The sequence below is a fragment of the Meleagris gallopavo genome, chromosome 1 (genome assembly GCF_905368555.1).
Source record: "Meleagris gallopavo chromosome 1, MGAL_WU_HG_1.1, whole genome shotgun sequence".
NCBI classification, from domain to species: Eukaryota; Metazoa; Chordata; class Aves; order Galliformes; family Phasianidae; genus Meleagris; species Meleagris gallopavo.
Genome location: NC_139404.1, coordinates 15,206,480 through 15,224,021, shown reverse-complemented (window position 1 = coordinate 15,224,021; position 17,542 = coordinate 15,206,480). Strand labels below are relative to the sequence as shown.

General features: G+C 35.0%; 1 protein-coding gene across 1 annotated transcript in view; it reads right to left on the bottom strand.

Annotated features, from left to right (window-relative positions):
- The window catches only part of CPNE8 (copine 8), a 92,668-nt gene that overhangs the window by 58,931 nt on the left and 16,195 nt on the right, over positions 1–17,542 (bottom strand). Inside the window, exons 3-6 of the mRNA XM_085217572.1 lie at positions 13,637–13,683; positions 4,082–4,185; positions 1,155–1,194; positions 296–372 (exon numbers count right to left, since the gene is read on the bottom strand). Coding sequence (XP_085073698.1) covers positions 296–372; positions 1,155–1,194; positions 4,082–4,185; positions 13,637–13,683 — 268 coding nt within the window. The remainder of the gene's footprint in view (positions 1–295; positions 373–1,154; positions 1,195–4,081; positions 4,186–13,636; positions 13,684–17,542) is intronic.

The window sequence follows — 17,542 nt, the reverse complement described above, 5'->3', positions numbered from 1 at the left end:
AAGAAGCAGAAATCAACTATTTAATCTTATCAATGATATGAACTAACCAAAACTTTTTCTATGTCAACCATCATTCCTAAGCATAGATTGACAAGAATAAACTATTTAGAACACCAAAAAAGGAAAATATTTTTAAGATCATTATACTCAAACTATCTCTCATGCACAATATAACCTATTTGACAAAAAATTCTGCATTAGTCAGTGAGAACTCACGGTTAAAAAAACAACAACCCTAACTCTCACCTCATGAAGCAGTATGTATTCAAACAACACTGAAGAATGACATACTTACGCAATTGGTTTTTCCAGTCTGCTCCCCTGTGATCCAACTATTTCTCCAAGTGTACAGAACATCTGTCCCAAAAAATCCTGAAAAGCAGTAACAAGAGAACTCAGAAATTGTGCTTTCTACAGGGAAAAACAAAAGGTTTTCCATCAATTTAGGCTTTTCTTTAGAGTAAAACACATTCTACTGAATATTGTGTCTAAATAGTAATTGTGTAATTATACTGTTCTTATGTTGCCTTTTTTATCAACAAAAATGAAACTGAGATGGAAAAAAAATTAAACTTTCCTCTTCAAAGAAGATTTTAAGAATCTTAAGAACCTTCAAAAACATCAGAAAGCTTTCCTCACTAAATTGGAGCATTTTAATAGATTGCTCTTCTATGAAGGGCTGTACAGTGAGTCCACCAATTTCTTGAAAGTTAATTATGTTGGAAGGAGTTCAAGCCTGCACAGAATTTTTGTAAGAATTCTGGATTGACAATCCAGGATTTCTTTAATGACAGACATTATTTTTTACTTTTATAATTTTACTGTGTCAAGTAATTTTCATATTCCATCTCCTTGTTACATAAGTAGCAGCTTAAAATGAATGGATTTTCAAAGCGTTGGATGGATATTGAAAAAAAAAAATTATGCTGCAGTTCAACTCCTGAAAAGGTATACACGTGTGCTTAAATGCGCTCTTTTATAGTAATATATCCCATTAAAGTTATACTCAAGAGCATTATTCTTGTTATTAACAACAGCACAAGCTCTGTAATTCTCTCTAACCATCTGGTATTAATTACATTCAAAAGTAAATAAATTAAGAAAGTGAAAGTATTTCAGCAGAAGATATTGTAATAACCAGGAAAAAAACTTACATGCTTTGATAGATTAGGGCTCTTGGAATCAACATCATAGCTTTAAAAACAAAAAAGAAAGTTATATCCAACTTGCCAGATGACAGATCTAAGGACAATGTAAAAAAAAATGAAAATCAAACAATTCCTTCAGCTATTTCAGTGTAAAATTTGCACAAAAAGATACATGAATGGAAGTCTCACCAGTAGGAAAGGCAAATCAAATCATTGCAGATTACAAGACTACTGTTCACTAGCTATCTAAAATAAAATAGTTTTCAGAATACAGGTTAATAAGAGAAATTATTCTAATACTCCTGTTTGAACAATGGAAGCTAGAAAAAAAATCAGAACAAAATTTCAAACTTAATCTTTTTAACAGAAATCAAACTACACTGTGAATTACTTTCTTAGTCAAATGAATTGAAAAACTACCTAACTAAATAAAAATAACTGACAATAAATCAAATTGCATTTAGCAAGCGTTTGACTTGTTCTTTTCAGCTTTTTATCATAATCTTCTTCCTCCAGCTAGAAAATGTCAGTGTCTGCTTTTCATTATCATGTCAGATTTTTTTTAAAAAATTACACTGTGAATTCAAGAAAATTTTTAAAATATTTAATGCAGTAAGTGCTTTTGGGAATGCCAATCTTTATACTAGCAGTCTTCCCTCATTGTCAGATAATCTGCAGTAATATTTTTACCATTTGACTCAGTAATAGAATTGAAAGAGTACTCTCAGTCCTCACGGCATGTTTTGATTCCCACACTATGTTACACCAGCCATTTGGGCTGCCGTAACTGCCTGTTGGGATGCACTGTGGAACAGATCAGAAATTAGGAGAATGGGAAGCTGGATGTGGTGCAGTACAGCCAGTTTTACAAACGTGTTTGTAAACAAGAAGAAAAATAATAGAAAGAATGACTACAGGAATCATAACTGTTGGTTTCTGAAAAATAATAATTGCACATTGTCTGGTGAAACTGAGCAGAAACAAATCAAACCAAAAAAAAAAACAACCCAAAACCTTGACCTCAGGGCTAGCTATGCTACTGGAACAAAAAAAAATACTTCACTGGCAAAATCAGTAACAAACCATCAAATAGCAATGCAAAGAAGGCTGAGGCATCAGTCCTATATGATGTACACAGGGGCTCATGCTCACTTATCAGAACCCTCATAAGAACAAGAATCAGAGATATGCCTGCCTTTTTTTGGCTGCCAGAAATTGAAATCTATCAGGCCTTTCTCTCTTTGAAAAATGACGTTTTGGCCAACTGTAGTACACAATTTTACTGAGGAATTTAAAAAAAGAAGCCTTCTAAAGATGCTTCTTTCTTGATCTATATTGAAGTTCTAATCCATCAACAGCTATGAGTCACATTTTTAACTACGGTAATTCATTTCCAGTCAGTTATAGGACTTTGAAGTGTAATCACAGGCTGGCTATACAGTAAGGTAAGAATTAAAAAACGTTATTTGGCTTTGAGCTCAGACTTGTGCCTGTCAACAGTAGAAACCAGGCAAGCCTTTCTTGTAAGTACAGAATATGATGTTTACAGCTTTTTGTAAATAAACAATCAGAAGTCCACTTCTGAGTACACAAAGAATCAAATAGGAGATTAACTTTCCCCTGTAAGCTCCAAGTACTTTTTCAGACTACACTTATCTAGAAGTTCTTCACAGACTTCTCTTTCTTTGCTTCGACTGAGTTAAACATTCTTCTCCTTAGTTCATTTCTTTTGCTCTTTTATTGCACTTTCTCCTCCCATAACAGACATGCAGCCTACAAGGAACAACGGATAGCTAAATCAGGATTCCTATACCACCCCATTCTCTCTTCATTTCCAAAATGCTTCATCTGATCTTGGAAGGGAAACCTCTATTTCACAGTGAGTAACTCATACTAAAAGAAAACTTAAACAGTAGGAAACAGTTATACTCAGCAGATTTAATTATACTGCATCCCAATTCTAGGAAAAAAAAAAAAAAAAAAGAAAAAAAAATCAACACCAGGTTTTCACAGTGAAGATGGAAACAACTGCACCTGGCCACCTAGAAGCATCCTGCAATCTATCTTGGCATTCATTTAACTCCTTCAACAGCTGAAGTCCAGATGGAAACAGCTAGCAGATACCTATGCATTGGATACAATAGTACATTTTCTCCCTTACTCATCCTCCCAACAGTCCTCATTAGCTTAGGCAGCATTGTGACATGCTATAAAAAGACAGTTAAAGCTATAGACAATTAGATATGATTATTTTATTTGCTTGTTTCTATGACATAGGAGATACTGCAATTCAACAGCATTTCGATATGCTCTGCTAGCAACTTAAAATCAGTACAAAAGAAAAAACATACATAAGTTTATTAATACTGCTAACATACACGTCTAGCACAATATATATATATATTTTCCATTACTATAGGAAAAATCCACACTAATGCTCTATTTACATGCCCTGATGAATATACAGATTGGTTTGCATTCCAGAAACTCCAAAAAATAAAAAATAAAAATCAAGAGATTGTAAAATTTGCTTTGAAGCAACTACTTAGATACAAAGATGGCACATGGAGGCTAAAGAGTATAATATTTAAAAATGGCTTTACAACAGACTTCCTGGGAGATTTTAGGCAAATAAAGAAGGGCTTATCCCTCTGCTTTGCTGTCTACAAGACAGAAATGTTCTAAAAGCAAACTACTTAAACAATATTATGAAAGCAATGACTGTATGACTACATTTTGATTAGTTAGAACTTACCAATTTCTGAAAACTCAGTCATTGTTATGTTTCATATTTATTTCTGAAGAAGAAATGCTAAATCAATTGTGTTTATTAATTTGTTCAATGTCAAGAGGCACTATTTATTTTCAAGGTAATTTTGTGCTTTACAAAACTCACTATGTCTACAGAGATTATAATATTAGAGTTAACTTACAAATCAAATCGCAGATTCTCTCTTTCTTCAAAAAAGTAGTCCATTATAAATTTTCTTACAAAATCTGGATTTAAAGTATTGTCAATTACTTCTGTTCTTCCAAACTGTAAAAGAAAAGTATCAGTTTAAGGCAAGTAATTTAAGGTGCTATAATTAAGCAGACTTCCAAAACTGCAGTATGATATGAAAAAGCATATAATTTTTTTTTCTTAAAAAGATGTCAACAAAGAAAATGATTGTGTTCACATGAATGGACCAGTTATCCATGGATGAAGACAGGCTGGCAGAAGAATTCATAGATCACCATGAAGGGTGGTACATGCCCTGTGTAATATGGTAAAAAATTTATGAATGCTATTACAAAACTATATAAGCTCCTAAAGTGAGTTAGAATTTACAAAAATTTGAGGAAGAAATTCAACAGCACAAAAACCCACTTTTCCTTCATGAAAAAACAATAGCAAACGAAAGCTTACACAGACTACTTATTTCAGGTAGATTTAAATATTAGAGAACATAGTTCTTCTGCTAGAAGCATATCATTTTTGCACTATCCCATTCCTATTTCACCTTTGTTCAGCTCTCCTTTTACATCTAGTCTCTGAGCCTTCTGCAAAATGCCTTTTTTCCCCTTGGTGTTTACACCGAGTTCTTGATGAAATGAAAATATTTTAGATAAAGAAGATAACTTTTGATTGACTTCAGTTCATAAGCATATCAGATATAAATAACTGATTATAAAACTACAGTTCTGTGTTGTAACTGTTCTTTTGAGACACTATATTTTTGAAACAGATAGCAAAACAAAAAAGAGTGAGTTAATGACATGAGTATTTCACTTTGTCCTACATATTGAATATATCAAGGCACTCCAATAGAGTCTACTGAAAAGGTCACTGACACTTTCCTAAAAGATCATCATTAGTAACTTCTCAAAACTGCAGTCAGTTACTCCAGTCTACCAGTGAGTCAAATACTGCCAACTGCTTAATTGACAGGACTGAATTAAACCCAAAAACATGGACAAGGAAATAATAAAGACAGTTGTTTTCTTCTAACTGAAGGTTTTTGAGAATTTGTTTTGAAGTTTCCATATCACAGATGCAAATGCAGCCACCACACAGAGCCCAAGTTTCTAATTGGAGCTCTGAATATTTAAATTAACATCTACATGATACGAAAGGACAAGAGCATACTCTGCCATTGCTTCCTCTCAAAACTCAGGAATTTCCTTTCATTACTTGATTCTCATTAAAACAAAATAGTAAAGAACTCCAGACACATTATTTCTGTGATTTAAATAAATTACTTTCAGCAACTATTTTTCCTCTTAAAACACCCGAATATTTTCCAACACCACTCATTCGCACTGGCCATCTAGAGAAGTGAGTCTGTATCCAAGAGCACGACTGCTTTGTGAAAAGCAATCACTCACCTTACAATGAAATATTCAACAGAAACTGACACATCTTCAAGACATAGCATTTTAAAGTCTCAAAAACAGAACAACCCTCAGAAGTGGCACAGTGGTGATTTGCATCTTTAAATAGCACATTCAAATTCTCTTAGGTAAGTTCACTTTGTTATCCTGTGAGATGTTCAATCTTGACAGTATTATTCAGAGAGATTTATATTCAGCAGAATCTCCCATGAAAGACAAAGATGCAAAACTATCTTTACAACAAGCAAGACCCTCTCAAAATTAAAAGATGAAGAAAATTTAACACAGTGTCAATTAGCATATCGCTCTGCCAAGCCTTTACCTCAGTTCTTAAAAGACAGGTAAGAAATGATTTCCTGATCTCACTGGAAACTTGAGATCCCCTGCAGAAAGGCTTCTAAGCATGTCCTAGAGCACCAACTGTTTAGAAAGCAGGATCAAGAGCAAACACTGTATTTCTTCAACTCTCCTAAGCCAAAGCAATTGTTAGGAAAGGGGGAAGGCAATGTTTGGAAGCGTGTCAAAGAAATCTCCAGAGCGGTAAAGATACGGGATATTCAACTGGAACACCCAGAATCTCTTAAGAAAAGATTGGCATTTGTGCACAGGATCCAGGAAACAGATCAGAACAAGAACAAATACTTTCATACAGTTTGCTTCAAAGGAAAAAAGTCAGTCTCTTGAGAAGATTGGAGGCATTCTTAGAAATGTTTGAATAAAGTTGACAGGTAGAGTGCTGTAAAAAACGCTCTTGAATCAGCACTGGTCACTGTTATGGCTAAGTATCAATGAATGAGAAATGAAAGCAGCACTAGAAAGTTGGCACTTCTATGGGAACAAGTATGAGTGAGATACATATCTGAGCTTAAGTCCTCTCTGCTTCAAATTTGCATGTATGTGAGCTGAAGTTTCTCACCAGTTTTGAGGTGAAATAAATCCCAATATTTATACAGAAAATTGTCCCCTGTCAACTACACAGAGCACTGAACAGTACTGGAGGTCAGGAAAAACAAGAAGCTAGAATGGCTGACTAAATGAAATATGCAGCAATATGTAAGCAATTGATACTGTGTGAAGGTGTGTACTGAGAAGCCACTCTGACACAAGTTTCAAAGCAGGAATGAGAAATGAAATCAATGGGGCATGAAGACCATCATTTTTTCTGTTCTGAGCAGGAGTATATCTCATCTGAGGAGTGTTTTTTCCACCTCAAATTTCCTTGCATTTGCACTCCCTCAGCAAGCTAGACAAATACTCTCTAAAACTGGAATTGGCTGCAAGCAGAAGAAACTTATATGTAAAACTGAAATCTGATAAACACTGGTTTACTCTAGACAGAAAGAACTCTGGGCATTCAAGAAAACGTGTACCAGGTCCTAGGATGACTGTGTTGTAACTAGCAAAGCTACCTGAGGCACACCAGGTAAATTAATAAAACTTAGTTGTGGTTCTCTCTCATGCTACGTCCAACAGAATCAGATGCACATACGCAAAAATATCAATGAAAATATTTCCCAGCAGGTATGGATTTAAGTAGTAAATTCTCCTAGAAGACTCCTTAATCACCATGCAGGAAAAGAAAGGTTGTATCTTTATAAACTGATCGTGCCTCTTGATTGATGACAGACACAGAACATCAACCACTTCTGTAGGAAGCCCATTTCAGTGTTTGCCACAGTAAAATTTTTTCAAAATTTCTTCTCCTCACAAGTTCTAGAAAATAACAAGGTTACCTCTTAGCTTTTTTTTCTCCAGGCTTGACAATCCAAGCATCTTCAGCCTCTCCTCATAGGACATACCTTCCAATCCTTTTACCAACTTTGCAACTTTCAAGGAACAAAGGAACATCCTTTTTTCATTGTGGAGCTCAGAACTGTACAGAATATTGAAGGTGAGGGCACACCAATGGCTAAATATAGTGTCAGCAGGCAGCATCATCTGTTTTGACTGGCTGTCTATGCTATGTTTAATGCACCCCAAAGGACACTGAGTTGCTTGAGTGTGTGCAGAGAAAAGCAACAAAGCTGGTGAAGGACTAGAAAACGAGATATGAGGAGCAACTGACAGAACTGGGGTTGCTTAGTCTCTACAACCATTGCAGGGGAGGATGTCAGCCTCTTTTCTTAGGTGACAAGTAATAGGAGGAGGAAATAGTCACTAGTTACTCCAGGGGAGGTCTAGTTTGGACATTAGGAAGAATTTCTTCATGGAGAAGGCAATGAAGCAACAGAACAGCCTGCCCCGGAAGTAGTGAAGTCCTCGTCCTTGGTGGCATTTAAGATATGCATGGATGCAGAACTAAGAGACATGGCTTAAATGACAGTACTCCGATGGTTATGTCAACAGTTGAACTTAATGATCTTGAAGGTCTTTTCCAACCTAAATGATTCTGTGAAGAATGTGACTGTGGTTCTGAAAGAGGAGTACTATAAGGAGAAACAGATGTGCCAAGGATTGGACGGATAGTTGGAGAAGGTCCTGAAAACAAAACTGACAATCACAGTAAGGTCAAAAAAGCCCTCTCCCTCATTACATTGATCCAGACTTCCTAAAATAATGAAATTAAGATAGAGCTCATTCTTGAGCAAATTGTTCTTGTTGGAGTAGGAAGCAAACAATTCTTTATTTGACGAACCCAATAAAAAATTGCTCTCAAGAATTTCAGAATATGTAATTCACTTGAGGAATAGTAAATGGACTCATAAATAAAAGAACTGAGAAAGATGTGTTAAAATGCATGACTTTCACTATCTGTAGACAGACTGTCCATCCTGAACATTCAGTTCTCAAACACAAGGCGGTTCTTCACCGAAGGGCTCAATGCTCCAGCATATTCCACACTGCTCCAAGCTTCAAGATGCTACTTTGAAGACTTGAGTTTCACTCATCAAGAAATTGCATACACTTTTCTTATAATGCTTGTTAAACACTTAAGAGAGATGAACCCCTGTATGTCAGGCTTTAATGCAAAGCTCTGCTAGGTAGTCTCCCACTCACTAGATGCTAAGAAAACTGATCAGCAGGCTAGAAAACAACCCATAAGGAAAAGCTGATGGAGCTTGGTCTGTTCAGTTTGGAGAGGAGAAGGCTTACGGAAGATCTATTGTCACTGCCATCCTCTAGTATACCAAAGCAACATTGTAGAAGACAAAGCCAGACAGTTCAAAGAACATAACAAAAAGACAAGACACTTCCATCACAAATAAAACCAAAGAAAATTATGATGGGATATAGTGAAACAAGTCTCCAAAATGAGTGATTAAGATCTGGAATAGGTCACCCAGAGACTTGTGCAGTCTCTGCCCCTTAAGTTTTTCAGACATGATTTGGGAAAGGCCCTGAGCAACCTGACATAATCATGAAGATGGCTTTCCTTGAATCAGGAGGCTGAATTGAACACAGCAGATGAGTTGGAGGCAGAATAACACAAAGGTTCTTTTCACCTAAATTATTTAATGATCATGTCATATTTCATATATCGGGCTGTTAAGTTTTGTAGTTCCATTACAAATAGCTCTATGTACGAATCTGAAAGAAAAGTTACTTAAAAGGGAAAAATATTTATTACTTATAAAATGGTAATGTCAGTTATTTTTTAAAAACAAGAGAATATAATAAATATATACATAGTTTCAGTCTGTTCAAATTTGATTTTTTTTTTTCCTTCTAGAAAACAATATTCCATTTAAACCAATATCCACGTTACATCTGGGAAATGTTTTGGACTTGATTTTGAGAGCCAAGACAGAAGCCTACCAGGAAAAGAGGAAAGAAGATAAATACGCAGCATGCTGCTGATTAGATCACTGAAAACAGAGGAGGCCTGACAATGTGTGTTACGCTGCTACCTTTACAATGAAATTCTTTACAAAACTCAGAAGACTGAATACAGTACCACAGCTAGCTTGTCTTTAATTTTAAATTACTTTCCTTATATGAGACTTCAGTTTTTCAACTGTTTGCTTTTTTTCCACAGGCTACTTGAACAGTTCTGCTATATTAAACTAATATAATTAATTACTTATAGGATGAATATTAAAATTTATCTTATATTAAAATACTGGCCTCTAAAAACCATCAGGCTATATTTTTAATATGATAAAGAAAGCATCATCTTTTTAAATCTCTTTTCCAAATTAACAATGGCTTTTTAAAGTAGAATAGTTATTTCTATAATCCAGTGACTTACAACTAGTAGCATAGCAGTTAATTAATTAGTTCCCTTCATGGCCTACTTTCCCCACTAACAGTTGTGCAGAACTAAAATCTTAACATGGCCAACAAGCAAATACCTTTAGAAATGTCATTCAGGAGAGAAAGAAAATCAATTTAACTAATTAAATGGGGAAAAAAAAAATTGGAAAAAAAATCCAAAAAAACGTTCATTTTTATATTTCCTAAGATGAAGATACTTTGCTACCTCCTAATGCAAGTTCTCTGGGTAGAAATGAATTTTATTTATTTATTTAATAATCTTAATTTTTTTACCATCTTAATTTAGTGATCCATCCCAAAGGGCTTTGAGGTTAATGGAAAACCATAGCTTCATTTTGATATCAGACTTATAGAACGCTAGTGGGTTAGTTAAAATTATATAGTTTTATAGTTATACTTGTCTATTCTGTATTTCCCAATCAGAAGATATAAAGGAACGACAATGAACTAACTAACTAACTAACTAAATAAATAAATCCCAACAAATGTTGATTATAAAGCATCTAGTCCATCCTTCCCATTAAGACAGCCTCTAAACTCTACTCATGGAAAACCCGAAAGTGTATCTTATTAAGGTGAAAACAGTAATGAAATTGTAGATGCTACAGTGAAATACATAATTACTAAACTTATCACTAAGTGTCCACTTTGAGCACAACCAAAAAGATCACACAAAATCTTATGGTAGAAGGGGGAATATATGCATCTTAAAGATCAACTTATTAATGTAATAGTTTAATTATCACTTACTAATAAATAATTGTTTATGTTGTTACAATAATATACTGAGTTGCAGGTATACAGGAAAGAAAACCTAATTTTCTAGATTAAAACCTCCCAACAAGTTCCTGTGACTGACTCATGCAAACAGCGCCTTCTGAAATGATCTAGAACAAGGACTGAAATAATAAAGGGCCAAAACAAATAGATTTTTACAGAATTGCACCTTACCATCAGTGGGTATTACCAGTAAAATTCCCACTGCTAAAATATTTCGCCAATCTCTATTATTTACTTAACATTTAACTTTAAACTGCTTGGTTTTTCACAATTAACATCCTCTTTGAAGTGAAGAAATTCACATTCTTTCTAAATATTATCTAAGCCTTCTACAGACAGCAGTAAGTTCGTCACATTTTGAATGTGTCCTCACAAAATAAGGTGAAGTGAGTCTTTTTAAACTAAGTATTAGATTTGTTGCTAATTCTACAACTGGAAATACCTGATGATCACACTGCAAGTAACAACAGAAAAACTGTTTTGAAAAATAACAGTCTATTGAATTGAGAACTAAACATTTTAATTGTTTGCTGAAGATTCGGTGTACAAGAGTAACATCAAGTAAAACACTGGAATCTGTACCATAAGCAAACAGCAGTCAATGCCCAGAAAACATCTACTCAGAAATTAAATTGAGGATTTTATTTAACTACTCTATTGAATCACTTCAGATATCCTAGCTGAGAGGAAAAAAAAGGACACTGGTAGAATACAGCACGAGGGAAATTATGGAGATTACGAAATGATTCAGTAAGTTTATGATCCTCAGGCATCTTCTGCAATCTTTGAAAGAAAATCATTAGGCAAAAGAAGCAAGATAACTTCAATAAAGGAATAAAGAATAGAGAAAAAGTAATGAATGCTGACATGACTGAACACCATTCTTTAATATCCACAAATACTATCAGGGTCTTATTATTTGTCTTGTAGTTTTCTCTTCTCCATACATTTCCAGGTGGTTTCTACCTCCATGAGCTAATGAAATTCTAAACAAGCATTTTAATGACACATAAACAGACACTGAAATCACAGCATTACTGCGTTCATCACAGCAGACAGAAAAAGCACAAAAATAAAGATATGCGCTAATCCATCCAGTGTACATTATCAACTAATTTTCTACCTACTGCTTTATACTTTACCACTGGTATAAATATCATACATCGTAACATACAAAATGCAATCCTGACTCAGTCCTATTGTGACAACCTCTGAATTTTGACTGTCCTAACAGCTACTAGGAACAGGATTCTATTCACTGAACTTTACATCCAAAGTCGTAGAAGTGCTGGCTTTTGATTATCACTTGGAGGCATTCTGAAAGAATGATTCATCGTATCTACTGTGGACATCTAAATTAGATACGATTAACTGCCCTAAGGAAGTTATCTTCTTTCACTAACTATAAATAGTTTAAACAGTCAAAGGACTTGTAAATACCTATGCCTAGATGATAGACAAGATAATTATGTTTTAAGAGTGGGAAAAAAGGTAAGATTTTCTATCAACTGTCTTGTTGAAAGTCTGTTTTAAATGCTATAATTCCTAAACTGGCACATGATACCATAACCACATGCACTCCCTCATCACTGAGAGGATACAATACAAGCACACTATCCTATTTTGCTTTGATTAGGAAAATAAAATTGCATAAAACAATACAGAGCTGTAAGGTGGTAGCACACTTCAACCATTACAAACTTGGATCTATTAAAAAGGAAAGCAGATGGAATTTTTTTTAAGTAAGGTGATAATGCCATAATTTGACTGTCAGGACAGTTACAGTAAGTAAAATGATTAATACCTATTAATATTAAAAAAAATTAACAGTTAACAACAGAATAGAATGAAAACTCCACAGAACCATATATCAACCTTAGACAACAACAAAAAAAGAATTTCTCACAGCTAAATCCTAGACCAAGGAACTACCTGGATAACTTAATGACTTCTCTACTTAACTGCACTGAGCTGCTTATCGGCACTTGAATGCCTAAAGGCTCCTCTGTTTCCAGAGTTAGCTATCCAGACATACAGAACTCTGCACATCCATTACTTCGACAATTTAGTTAAGATTAGAGAGTTCCCATTTAGGTCTTCAGTCCAACATTTCTTTACAGAAATCATGAGAGGAATGTGATCCTGTAGGCATACTGAAAGCACGTCACGTACACAGTACAGGACTAGAGAGAGCAATAACTTAACTACAAATGATGAGCTTTTGTCTAAGACGAGAAAAATTCAGTTCTCTAGGGCTGACAGAATGGAAATCCACATCCACCCAGTTTCATCAAAAATTGTTTCTCCAAACAACTAACAAGAATGCCAAAAATAAGGGAAGAGGTTTGATTTCTGTACCCCTGGCCACTTCAGACAGTAGTAAACACAAAAAAATATCAGTTCTGAAAACAAGAATATCACAGCTGTTCCTTTTTACAGTGAGCAGTAGCAAGACAGTTCATTTCTCTCATGGCTCTTTAAGTAACCATCAATCCTCCCTGTAAGGCAGCTAAAAAGCACATTCCATGAAGAGAAGGGAAAGATGACCACCCTTCCTCCGACACTTTCACTTCTTTCAAAGAATAACATTAAAGGAAAAAGAATTTTGTAACACATACAAGGGGACAGTTATAGGATGTATATGTCACTCTTCCTCCCTTTTTGCCTGATGAGCACATTTTCAGCAGGACCATCTTCTCTCAAACACTGTACCAACACTATGCTACCACACCTGTAGGATACTTTTGCTGATCCTAGGCATCACAACAACTATTCTGTTCCATAGATCTTGTAGTGCTTGAGTTTCCTCCTCTCTCATATTCACGAATCTTGTTCCAATTGATAGTTTGACTTCATATACCTCATGAAGAGTGTAAAAAGGAGAATTACATATTTTATTTTACTTCCCCTTTTGATGAAAAAATGGGATACAAATATGAGAACTGAGAATAATGTGACTAGGTATTCATCACTGGGATATAGAGCTCCTACTGTTTAGCATGGCAATCAAGAGGCTATGACATTCCCTCTTCGGGGCAAATGGCAAGCATTAAATGTACTAAAAAAGTTTATAAACGTGTGTGTGAATATATATATATATATATATCTATATATCTTACCTCTCTCCATTCTTTGTTTCCAATGGCTTGTGTGTACAAAACACAGACTGTGAAAGGAAAAAAGATCATTTTGAGAATTGAATGTTGCTGGCTGTTTTTTTGTTTTTTTTTTTAATTAAATAAACTGATTTTGTAATCTATTTTGCTGTCAAAACCACTATCTTGGAAAATCAAATATTAGTGTTTCCCCCCAGTTTTGAGTATGTCTCCCCAGATTAGTGACAATACTGGTTGTTGCCACAATGAATTGTGAAATAGAGAGGTTCTAAAATGGGAGATGACACTTAAGACTGGCCTCCAGCAAATCACCTAAAATCCTTAGGAATAAAATTAGATAGAAGCAGGTTTTCATTAAATGTGGATGGTCTAACTATCCTAGCTAATCCAGTGCATAATTATACTAATTTATTTCTTCTTTCTGGAAATGAGAGAATTAAAATAAAAACAAACGAGGTTCCAACTGCAATGAGACAGGAAATAAAAATGGAAAAAGGAAAAAATAATTTGTGAAGTATTCTTCCTTAATTCTGCTGTAAGCTCTTCTCACACATTTAAGGATATTGCATACATATCTCTTTATATTAAAACATAATAAAAACTGAATCAATTACATCTGCCTATGTAAGCTATGTTTGAAACATCAAGAAGCATCACCTCACCAGTTCCACTCTGCTTACAGATTTGTTCTCCTAATACAGAACCCACTTCACATTAATCTGTAGCTTTCATCACAGAGGTACAGTTAATCAGGTCTTCCATACACTAAATACAAGTATAAGCATAAATCATTTGCACTGAATGAGTACTGTAAACTTCATTTTCAACAGTTTTGAATGAGTTGTATCTTACAAGTGGAAAGCAGTGATATCCTGAAACTCTCACCATTTCCTAAATAAGGGAAATACAGATACACAAACATTTCTCTCTGTCAAATTCTTCTGTGCCAATCGTTACTTTTCAACAGAAGAAAAAATAATATTGAGTTTCTGTCTTGAACAATAAAAGTAGAAGGCTGGTTTTCTCCTCAACAAAGTCAGAATCATCAACTGATCCAAGCAAAAATGAAGTCAAGCTTCAAACTATGTTTTCTTACTTGGAAAGTAAAACACACAAAAAACACATTAGAAAGAGTGGGAAAAAAATTACGTTCAACATTTCAGCTTGACACAGAACTTAAAAGTTAACACAATTCAACTTTATTTTTTCCCAATAAGATATCTTGTAGAAGAAAAAGCTTTTATAAAAAAAAATCGAAGTCAATTTCTGTCTTTCTCCATTCACTCTAAATGAAACCACGGACAATCACACTACTGGCTTTGGTTCCTGATTATAGTAGGATGAATCCAAAGCAATGAGCCTATTTTTACAGAGCTATTTGGAGAAGATTGCTGAACTATATTATATAAAGAATGAAGTTTAAACAGGAAAATAGAGTTAAATGGAAGCTACAAAATCAGCTATGGAGAAGTGTGAAGGTTACTAAATTTCTGACTAACCTTTCTATCTATTAAGATCTGTGCCAAGATAATCCTGGCAGATGTGGGAAATGTTGTCAAAGGAAATTTCCACATATAAAAACAAACTAAGAAATAATTCTCTGGAAATACCCCTAGGGCTAACATGAAATCACACACCCTCTAAAATTTCCCTTCCACTTTACCCACTGGCAATTCTTTTTTAAATGAACACCACGAATTCAGCACTCTGAAAGCCACTCTTTATAGATAACGTACACTTCTGCTATTCAAATATTTTTATTGTCTAGATTTTTCCTAAACATAATAATCTTTCACCACTGATTTCCTCCTCTATTTTTTGTACTACATGCTGCCCTGTGTATTAGCATTAATACACTAAATCACGTAACAATTGTGCACGATAGCTGTGCAACAAAACAGAATATAAAAGAGGAGAAATTTAATATTAAGGAGAAGAAAGCAACAAAACAACTGTAAAATATCTGTTACTATCAAAGTTTCAGAAAAGAGGCATTCTGGCACTACCTTATCTCCTCAGTTTATGAAGCCAAATGAAAGAGTTATGAACAAAAAGGCTAAACAAAGATTAGAGCTGAATAAATTTAGTCTTTAATCTGCTGTGGTTGATGAGATGGAAGTCGCGCAATATAAAAAAACAGTAAAGCTTCCACCTTCAGCCTAATTCAGTCTCTTATTCATTTTCCATCTTCTGGAAGGCTGCTCATACCTCTGCTAGTATGAGTTTCTTTGTGGTCAGTTCATATAATTTGGAGGACATAGAGTAAGCAGTGCTATCCTTCTCACCTTTTTACTGTGAGTCATTAGCGGGTTTCTGTTCCCCTCCATTCCCAGTGGCTTCCCAGTGCTTCCAAAAGTACATTCCAGGACTGGAACCACATCTCTAGCTTAAGAACCACTTATATATTTATTTATAAACTTAAATGAGGAGAAAAAAAGCTAAGAATCAATAGTATAATTTGCAATTTTCTGCTATTTAGCTGGTTGCAGATATGGCATATATGAGGGCTTCTCTGAAAGTAATGTCTCTTATTTTATTACACTGGTCTACAACATCAGAGGTGGATGTTGGTGGTATGGCAGTGGAGGCTGAGCCTTCTGCCCAATATTCCATTACATTCTGTTGCTGTCAACAAAGGGGTAGTCTGACAAAATGGTGTCTGACATGGAAGTGCATACGAAGCAAAGGTGTGTCACTGAATTCCTCCATGTGGAAAAAATGGAACCCACTGACATCCAATGGCATTTGCCAAACATTCATGAAGACCAAACAATGGATGTCAGCACAGTGAGGCAGTGGGTGATGTGTTTCAGCAGTGACAACAGTGACCTGAAAGGCAAGCCATGTTCCAGATAGTCATGCACAGCATAAAAATGAAGAGTGCCTTGATCAGTTCATTCAGAGAAATTGTCAGATTACAACCAGGGCATTCTGTCCAGAGTTGAATATCAGCTTCAATGAATTGGAAACAACAGTGATTGTGCCAGGTGGTTCCCACAAATGTTCACGCAGGAACAGAAAGAACACCACATGCAAATTTGTCAGAACCTATTGAACCAGCACAAGACTGAAGATGACAGTTTCATGGATCACATCATTACCGGTGTCAAGATGTAGTAACACTACTATGAGCCACTGTTAAAGTGGCAGCCTATGGAATGGCAATACGTGAATCCCCCATGGACAAAAAGTTTATTCAGTGATACAGAAATATGTATCACGTAAACAACATTTTAAAAAAATGGTCAGTCTTGGTTGTAAAGAAAAGGATCACAAAAGTCACAGACTTTCTCACAAATACTTTGCAAATTTAGAATAATTTAAAACTTTCTTCTTTCTTTCCTCTAAAACTGATTGACTCCCAGACTGCTGCATAATTGTCTGAGTTACTGGTGGTAAGATTTATTACCCTAATGGCTTTAGGAGAGGTTTCATAAAGATCCCGGTATTATACTAATTACAGTAATCCTTCTAAACAACCTTTTCAAAGTCATTTCCAACTGGAGAAATGAGCTTTCCCATATGAGCGCTTCCAAGGGAAGATACCAGTAGTCAGAAATGTTAACATTTAGTAATCTTAAACTCTGGGGCATTTAAGACAGTGTCAAATTCTGGATTTAATTAAATCTTTCAACGAAGAAGACAGCAGATGTTTCAATGGTTACAGATTCAATTCTCAAAACACAGCAGTCTCCCACCTCTTATTTTCCTATATAGTTTGAGCATCCCTTACCCTACACTGGTCCTCTCCCACTAAATGCTTATGCACTTACCCTTTAACCTGGAAAATACTCTAACTGTTCACCTCAGTTTTTCCAAGCATAAAAACTTCTATTCCCTCACAAGAAAGTGTCAGCCACAGTAAAGTAGGCCCTTTCTCCACAATAATCCTCCCATGAACTTGTTCCC